We start from the raw sequence: 9,555 nt of genomic DNA on the forward strand, positions 1-9,555 counted from the left end.
TCTTCAGTGTATTTTGGCAACTTAGTTCATGTAATTTACTCTATTACAAAAATATTATTTTGTAGACACCATTGCACATTTGTCACTATATAATATATATATCATTGTAACTTCAGGATCTAAGGATCAGAGGCACAATGTAGTGTATCATATTATTATTCAATGACACAAAGCACAATTAAATCTATTGCTAAGGACAAAAGATGAATATAACAGTGGTGACTGGAGAGTAACAAAGTTTTACTACATTTGTTTTTGGTCAAAGATAATGAAAGTCTTACTACATTGAAGACCTATTGTTTTGTTTGTGGGTTTGATTTTTCATTGGGCCTGATTATAGACAAAAATATGTTGGGCCAAATTCTCCAGTGATTGAGCATATTCCAGAAATCAGAAGTGATTCATTCAGTCAGGGGAAGGTACTAGAAGTAGAAGTGTGTCATACAATCCAATCCAATCCAATCCAATCCAACAAACATAAATACACGCTTCTTGGATTGGATTCTTTAAAAGCGATACTTGACGTTAGGGGTTTTCTCTCTTTCTCTTTCTCTTTCTCTCTCTCGCACAAAAGAGTAACTAGGGTTTTACACCACCCCCTTCGTTTTTCCTCAATCGTACCAATCATGAGGTAACACCTACAATTCCAGCATCTTCCTCTGTTAACTGCATCTCCTTTCGCAATCTCTTAGCTCAGATTCTTGTATTGTCGCTCTTTTGCCTTTTTTTATTTCTCGATTTTTTTTCTCTGCTTTGCCTTCAATTTCTGCGATTCGGCACCGTAATCGCGTTTTTATCGATTAAATTTGATATGGGTTGTCTTTATCTTATGTTAAGATTATTTTTTTGTTCTTATGATATGTTGGATTGTGATTCACTGATTTGGGACTGTTCAATATTCAATTGTCAGTGATAATATGAATGAACTGAACTGTTTTAGGGTTTGATTTTGATTTTCTTTGCCTTGTATGATCTCTAATTCTCTATGTTGTTGCATTTCCAATGCAGTTCCAGTCGTCATCCAGAGGTCAAATGGGCACAGAGAGAAGACAAGGTCTATATCACTGTCCAATTGCCTGATTCCAAAGATGCTAAAGTAGATCTTACCCCAGATGGTGTTTTTACCTTCACTGCTAGTGCTGGTGCTGGAGACAAACCATATGAGGTCAAGCTTGAGCTTTTTGACAAGGTCAATGTAGAGGTGAGAAGATCTTCCCAATGAGCTGAATATTAGTTTCTCTACTTTGGTTTCTTGTTATGCTTTGATGATATGGTGTTCTTTGAATTATTTGTAATGTGATTTTTCCACCATTCTCTTGTTTCAGGAGAGCAAAATTAATATTGGGGTGCGAAGCATATTCTCTGTGGTGCAGAAGGCAGAGAGTGGATGGTGGAAAAGGTTGTTGCGTGGAGAAGGCAAGCCTCCACATTATGTGAAAGTGGATTGGGATAAATGGGTGGATGAGGATGAAGAAGATGTTGTTGGTATGTTGCCAGTCCTGTTCTTCTTCTGATAATGTTTTTATTTGTTATGGATGGCAATATAGTATAACTCATTATCTGATTGAATTATCTTGTTGTTTGTTTGTTTGTTAGCTGAACCTGATATGGGAGGGATGGACTTCTCGGTATGCGTTATGTTCCTCTGATTCTCTGTTTCAACTCTTTGGTTTATTATATTGTGTTGACATTATGATTTTTTTTATTCAGAAATTTGGTGGAATGGGTATGGGCGGTGATGGAGGACTTGGAGGTCTTGGAGGACTTGGAGGGATGGGTGGAATGGGAGGGATGGGTGGAATGGGAGGATTGGGAGGAATGGAAGGATTGGGAGGAATGGATTTCTCTGTATGTTATGCTCTTCGTTAATTATTTGATGTTGATTTAGTGTTCTCTTGTTGATTTATGCCCTAATTACTTGTGCATGCTGCAGAAATTTGGTGGGATGGGTGATGATGCAATGGACGATTTTGAGGGAAGTGACGATGAAGGTAAGAGTGCACTATTTGTAGCTTGAAATTTGTTTTCTGCAGGATACTTTGTTGTCAGCATGCTTATTTTTTGGAAATGGTTTCTGGATTTTCCTTGCTATGGTAATATGTCTACATGTACATGCAGGGTGGTTTACTGTTTAAGGAAATAGGAATTTATGACTGTATGTTGCTTGTAGGGTTTATTAAGTATTAACTGAATTTTGTTGATGAGTTTTTACATCCATCAGCTATTGGGTTTTGGTGGACAAGTTTATCGTTGTGAAGTTGGGAGGTGAATGTTGAGAGTTTATAGGGGCAGCAGGTCAGAACTAAGATACAAAGTGAAAACTTGGCCGCTATGCCTCAGGGTTCTATCATTGAAATGTCCAGTTCTGTAGTAAATTTTATTTTTGATGAGTGTCTTGGAGTTGATGGTCTTCTAGGGATCAGAGTGTGTAGCTTATGAAATATAGAACTTACCGTTAAAGTTGAATAGTTAGCTCAATGTTTTGCTTGAACTCCTGATTTGTATGAACTAATATAGCTTATAAGCTTGGCTAATTCTGTGTGTTGCACCTCCTCTAACCAGTGGTTTATCCAGAGTTTTATCTTCAATGCTGTCATGTACCCCTAGTAAAGCATTCACAAGTTGCCCAGTTCTGTAGTAAATTTTATTTTTGATGAGTGTCTTGGAGTTGATAGTCTTCTAGGGATCAGAGTGTGTAGCTTATGAAATATAGAACTTACCGTTAAAGTTGAATAGTTAGCTCAATGTTTTGCTTGAACTCCTGATTTGTATGAACTAATATAGCTTATAAGCTTGGCTAATTCTGTGTGTTGCACCTCCTCTAACCACTGGTTTATCCAGAGTTTTATCTTCAATGCTGCCATGTACCCCTAGTAAAGCATTCACAAGTTGCCTTTTGTACTGTCTCTCATAGTGACAGAAGATTCCTACTTCATGTGTGGCAATTCAGGATTTATTATATTTATTGTCAGACTTATATCCTCATCAAACAAAAGATAGGTTGCATGATTTTTGCATGAGATAATTCTATAGGCTGACCAAGAATACTTTTGTTTCCTAACTTTATAGAGCAAGAAGTGTCAAAGCCGGGAGAAGCGTCTAAGCCAGCAGAACAAGAGGCTGTCAAGAGCGCCAGTGAAGCAACAACTGAGAAAGCCGAAGCTGCCCCGAGCACATAATTCCCTAGCTGTTCAAGAGGCCATCCTTGAAGCTGCTCCGAGCACATAATGCCCTAGCAGCTCAAGATATCATCCTTGAAAATGCTTATAAAGTGTGCCGCGAATATTTTTCTTCTATATGCCATTGACTGGTAGTTGTTTTCTTCTATATGCCATTGACTGGTAGTTGTTTAAGCGGAGACTATCATGTTCTCGTGTTGGTTTAACATTTAGCATGTATTATTCACCCGAAATAGTAACTATGCTTGCATTAGGATATTTTATAATTGAGATTTTCGTTTTCATGCGTGAATGGAGGTATTTAATTTTGTTTTTATGTTCCATGTGCTTGTTTGGATGATTTGTTCGAGACAAGGTGATCTTGGGTTATATCTTAAATCATATGAAAACGGTGTTTTTTCCCCCACTTATTATGGTAGATTGGTAGTTATAGATTCAAAGTTGTGTAATTTTATGATGAGACAAGAGGTGTTCATGATCAAAAATTATATCTGCCATGATTTATCAAAGATGGCTAGCCTAGGGGTGAAGCTTAATTTAAGGGGTGTGTGTTCTAGACTTATATTGGGTTTAGAACATAATTTGCTTTTGCATGATTGGAATTGTTTTATGAATCGGTGTTTATTCCATAAGAACTTGAAATTTCAATGTAAATCCGATGGGAGACGCGAGAGCTGTATGTTTCTCATAGAACGAAGTTCTTTTGATGTTTGAAGGCCCAGTTTGGAAGAGCTTATTTGAGCTTATTTGACAGCATAAGCTCTTATGTCAGTGTTTGGGACGGCTTATGCAAACAGTTTATGACCTGCCATAAGCTATTTTCAGCTTATTTTCATAAGCTACTCAGGATAGCTTATGAAAAACAGCTTATGCTTATATACAGCTTATTTTTAATTTATTTTAATAAATTTTCAAAAATAGCTTATGAATAAGCGCTTATGTCATAAGCGCTTATGACCATAAGTGCTTAATTAAGCTGTTTTTCCAAACGGGGCCGAAATTGTTTGGTTCTTTAATGTCAAATAGTTAATTTGTCCTTTTCTTGAGATAGTTTAATCATCAATTGTATTTTTATATTTCTTTTTTAAACTTCACTGCAAACTTATATACAATGTGAAGTCCATCAGAAAGTCAATTAACCTTAGTAGAGAATTAGAGATGGACCAGACTTTTATTGGGAATTCGAGTTCTGTGGATGAATTAGACCTAGAAAAAAAGTTGTGTTTGAAAATCCACACTAGTGTAGCTGAATTGTGTATCCTTGTGTGTAGCTTGGGCATCATTGAGCGGGCATTACCTTCTTTAATCTTCTAGCAGTCAGTTAAATGATAGTATTGAGACTGGGATTACGTGAGCTAATGGGTCAGAATTGCTTGAAAAATCAAGATGGTCCATTCTAGTGATAAGTAAAACAATGTGCCACTAATTGGCATAACAAGTTATAGATAATTGGTAATCCTTCGACCAAAAAAAAAAAGATAATTGGTAATCTTGCCCAAGTAGCGAACGATCTGCCACTTTCTAATATGCCTTCAAATTGTCCAATGAGAACTTGTTTTCTCTTTGAATACGTTTGGTTATTGCTTAGTGGAGCATTGTCCTTCCAATTTATCACTGGATAATAGGTGTTGTTCGTTTAAATCAAACTTGAACACTAGGAGACAAAACACCTTTTTGGAATAACTTTGATTTAGTATGAGTACCTAAACATTGTGTTTAAAACTCTTAAGGACGCATCCTCCATTCCATAATTTGTTTAAGGTTATGCATATTATTTAAGAACTCACTCTTTAGTAATTTTAGACTGAAATACCTTTATTTATTTTTATTCATTATTTATTTTTTCACAATCAAACGTGAACCCACATGGACTCTAATAATTTCATTTTAGTACTATCCAGGCATATCAAACTAGCCCGTGATATTAGAGTAAGAGTAATGTAAAATGTTCTTTTCTAAAACGAAATAGATCAGAGTAGTGGAAAAGTATTATGGACTTGTGCCTCAATTATACTATAGGGAGAGAAAGCAGACTAGGAATTATAACAAAAGATAGTGGTGATAGGTGTCAGATTATTAAGGGTATGTAGGAGAGAAAGGGAGAAAAAAATGTATTGAAAAAATGTGAACATATTCTAAAACAACCTATATTTTGAAATGGAGGAAGTATAAACCACTAAGTTTACTCAAGTCTCCAAATTGATCAATTAGAAATTTTTATTTATTTCACGCGTGAATGAGGAGAACATTACATCCATTTGGTTGATGGAGGAATAACAATCTACATATACCGGAATCATCTTCCCGGAGTTCAAACATATATCTCTTTTGGTAGATCCATCACATGTGAATTGAGAAACCTTGATAAATTTATCAGGTCTCATGTTGTTCAAGTCGATACCCATGTAACTGTTATTAGTAGCTTACAGTCGAGGACGATGTCTAACTCCACAACGAACAAGTGGTTTAAGAAGCTCTTAGAATCTTTCAGACAGATATCAGAGGCCCAGTACTAGTTCGAGTACCCATTGAGATCTATTTTGAGAGGAGGAACTTCGAACGCGAAGTTATGTTACCAAGTTTAGGTTTCAGGTGGTTATGCAAAATTGAACGTGATTGAAAATGATAAATTTTTACCGGAGACAAGTGACATAAACTATAAATTCAAAATTAATTTAGGGATAAAATTATTAAATTTTTGAGTGATCTTATCATACATCATCTAGATGCATTATATAGTCTAGCAAACGCATAAAAAGATCACTATCTTTGTACATTTTCAGGATACAAATAAAGCATGAGTGTTGTACTTCTATTTGGCAAAGTCCAAGGCCAAAGAATTGAAATGTATATTTTTTCATTTTTTTTATGTAAGCTTATTTAAAAATAATTGTAAATAATATAATATTGTTGAAGACATAACCGAACCAGATGAGGTGATTGGGTATCCGAAATTGGCTTTACCTGGACCTCATCTCACCTGATCGAAACCCTAAAACCCTCGCTGATAGATATCGATATCGAAGAAGAAGACATTGTTATGCGACTCCAACTGTAACGGAACAATGGAAACCAGTACGGCCATGGATATCGAGGAACAACCTTCACCACCGACACCCAACAACGTTAAACGCTTTGGACTCAAAAATTCTATTCAAACTAACTTCGGCGACGACTATGTTTTCCAAATCATTCCAAAGGATGATTGGACTGCAATGGCGGTTTCATTGTCAACGAACGCAGTGAAACTGTATTCACCTGTTGCTGGTCAATACTATGGAGACTTCAAGGGCCACTCTTCAACCATCAACCAGATTTTGTTTTCAGGTCCTTCCAATCCCCATGTTCTCAACTCGTGTTCTTCAGATGGCACTATTAGAGCTTGGGACACGCGAACATTTCAGCAGGTAGATTTCACTTGACTTGATTTGTAAATTATTTTTGTTAATTATGACCCAATTTCTGTTTAAGTGTTGAATTGAATGTGAAACTGCAGGTTTCTACAATTGATGCTGGTCCTTCTCAAGAGGTCTTCAGCATTTCTCTTGGAGGGCCTAATGGGAATTTGATTGCGGCTGGTTGTAAATCGAAGGTTTTCTTTTAGTTGTGGCTACTTTAGTGATACTGTGCATATTAAACTTGTGTTTAAGCTATACCTTCTTGTGTGATTTTGCTCAGATACTCTTCTGGGATTGGAGAAATAGGAAGCAAATTGCATGCCTGGAAGACTCTCATGTGGAAGATGTCACTCAGGTTTGTACTGTGATTTAAATTGCTTGAATTGCAAGTGACAACAATTTATACTTTAATCTGAAAGACTAAAACTTAGTCTGATGGAGTTACTTGAAAATTATACCCCTGCTCTCTCCAGAATAACTGAGAGTGTGCTTGCAAACACTTTTATTCAGTTTGGTTCACTTTCCAATGTTACGTTTGTGAGACGAAACAAATGATGGCGTTAATTATTTAACTATTCAATGTGAAGCGTATGTTCATGTCTTATAAGTTGAAAGTGTGTGATTGGTGCTAGGTTCATTTTGTCCCTGATGAACGAGGCAAGCTTATTTCTGCTTCAGAAGATGGTTTGATCTGCACATTTGATACCACGGGAGATATCAATGATGATGATCATCTAGAGTCAGTAAGTCCAGGACTTAAAATTGAATTTCAATCTGTGTATAATTCTTGCAACTTGCAACCTTCTTAAATGACCAGAGATATCAAAGAGCTAAGCAATCATATGAAAAATTGTATTCTTGGTCTCTCTTTTTTTTTGGTCAGCATATTCTTGGTCTCTCTGGTTCTCTGCTATTGGGTATTTAGGGATTCAGCAGCCTTGCTAGTTGCTACCTTTTGAATTCCATTTTACTTGATGCATTTTGCTCTTCATTTTGAAGGATTTCGTATCTTCTTTAGTGGTATTTTTTCCTTCTTTGTTTAAATATTACGTTCTGTGCATGTATGTAATGGTCAAATTGTTATTACTGATCCTATCTGTTACTAGGATGCTTATATATGCAGAGCTCAAGTTTCACATTTTAAAAAATAGAAGGTTTCTTTGTGTCTTTTGTATTTTTGAACTGCTGTTTGTTTGGCATGCAAAATTAATAAATTTCTTGTTTACAAAATTGTAGGTGATTAATGTGGGAACTTCCATTGCCAAGGTAGGGCTTTTTGGAGAGAGTTATCAGAAGCTTTGGTGTTTAACGCATATTGAAACCTTGGGGTACAGTTTATCTCCATTAGCTTTTTTCCCCTTAATGCTAGATATGGTAGTTTACTTATTTTCTATCTGAAGTGCAATTATGCATAATATGATTGTGTGCTTTGCCCGGCATTCAATGTTGTTATAGTTGCTAAAGTAAGGTAAACTCATACAGACAAGTAACCGCTATTATACAGATTCATATGGTTTATGCAGATAGTGCTTACAGCTATACTCATTATGCTTACAGTTGCATTCTTATATCTTATACTAACTATTCCCTTTTTTCGCAACGCTTGATTCTAATATTTTTTTCTATTCTTCTGCCTAGTGTCTGGGACTGGAAAGATGGTAGAAATGAAGTGAACTTCTCAGATGCTCGTACTTTAGCTTCTGAGAGTTGGAATTTGGATCATGTGAGTTCCTCCCTATTTGATGGAACATGCTTATTTATTTGAACCGGAAAAGCATTGTGCTTTATACAACAGAAATAATTTGCAGACATCTAAGTAGTGAATGTGATATATGATGGATGTGATACGGATAGAGGGATAGAGAGAGAAAAAAATGAGGTATCTGTTGAGTGTTTGCACTTTGCACTGTTTGGGTTTACAAGTATCATTACTGTTATACGACCATGCATGAAACTATAGTTTTTATCTAAAAATAAGAATGTAATGTGATGTAGTGTATGATATATCATTGCTTGTCATATCTTGCAGGTTGACTATTTTGTTGATTGCCATTACTCCAAAGAAGCTGAAAAACTATGGGTGATTGGTGGCACTAATGCTGGTACTTTGGGTTACTTTCCTGTAAAGTACAGTGGAGAGGCAACAATTGGAGGTGCAGAAGCAATTCTTGAGGGTGGCCATACAAGTGTCATTAGGAGTGTTCTCCCCATGTCTAGATTCCATGGTAGTGGACCTTCTAATTGTCCTAGCACTGGAGGTATTTTTGGATGGACTGGGGGGGAAGATGGTAGGCTATGTTGTTGGCTTTCTGATGATTCACCTCAAATAAATCAATCTTGGATTTCAAGCACATTGATTATGAAGCCAGAAAGAATACGCAAGAAAAATCGTCATAGCCCCTACTAGCTACAACAGTTCAATGCCAAGGGGGAATTTTCTTGTTTCCTTTTTTTTTCATTTGGTTTGTTTTATTTCTCACTACAAACTTAGGTTGGGTTGGATTATGATGAAATCACTGTATTTTGATATATGTACCTATTGCATGTAAAATTAGAGCTTGGGGGCATTTTACATTAGCCCCCTTTTTTCAGGAAAAAGAAGTTACAGATCACTTGATTCATTATGTAATATTTGTATGGGATGCTAAATTTATATGTTCCATTTCCCATCCATGAAAGTTTTATACTTTTATTTTAAATTTTTTATTTAGGTAACCTATAAAATATAAATTAGTACTCATTCAGCACAAAAGCACGAACTGACATGGGCAATCCTGTTCCGGTTAATGTGTACCATGTTTACCATTTTTTTGTCCATGAAATTTTTAGTTTCCAACTTCTATTTGTAGCAGTTGATAATCAGCTTCTTTTTCATTGGAAATAGTTTTCAAATCTACAAGCTACTCACATAAAATACCTTGTAGAAATAATGATGGCTTCAGAATCAATTGTATAAATGTTTATAAACATGCGCAGAT

The 9,555-nt window shown here is 35.8% G+C and overlaps 2 protein-coding genes across 3 annotated transcripts; both read left to right on the plus strand.

The window, feature by feature from the left end:
* Nucleotides 1–465: 465 nt before the first annotated feature.
* On the plus strand, nt 466–3,471 carry LOC130731112 (uncharacterized protein Os08g0359500). Of its 2 annotated transcripts, XM_057583300.1 has the most exons (7): nt 466–631; nt 1,009–1,201; nt 1,326–1,485; nt 1,597–1,628; nt 1,711–1,848; nt 1,934–1,991; nt 3,070–3,471. In XM_057583300.1, exons 1-7 carry the CDS (start codon nt 627–629, stop codon nt 3,177–3,179), a joined length of 696 nt encoding a protein of 231 aa, XP_057439283.1. In that variant the 5' UTR covers nt 466–626; the 3' UTR covers nt 3,180–3,471. The 2 variants fall into 2 exon arrangements, with proteins under 2 accessions (XP_057439283.1, XP_057439284.1); XM_057583301.1 differs by lacking the exon at nt 1,711–1,848.
* A 2,648-nt stretch (nt 3,472–6,119) lies between these two features.
* On the plus strand, nt 6,120–9,189 carry LOC130731114 (WD repeat-containing protein GTS1). The gene is made up of 7 exons (XM_057583302.1): nt 6,120–6,586; nt 6,676–6,771; nt 6,858–6,932; nt 7,210–7,320; nt 7,814–7,905; nt 8,216–8,300; nt 8,607–9,189. The coding sequence occupies exons 1-7, from the start codon at nt 6,245–6,247 to the stop codon at nt 8,982–8,984; spliced, it is 1,179 nt and encodes a 392-aa protein (XP_057439285.1). The 5' UTR covers nt 6,120–6,244; the 3' UTR covers nt 8,985–9,189.
* The last annotated feature ends 366 nt before the right edge of the window (nt 9,190–9,555 follow it).

This window comes from Lotus japonicus, chromosome 1 (genome assembly GCF_012489685.1).
Source record: "Lotus japonicus ecotype B-129 chromosome 1, LjGifu_v1.2".
Classification (NCBI taxonomy): domain Eukaryota; kingdom Viridiplantae; phylum Streptophyta; class Magnoliopsida; order Fabales; family Fabaceae; genus Lotus; species Lotus japonicus.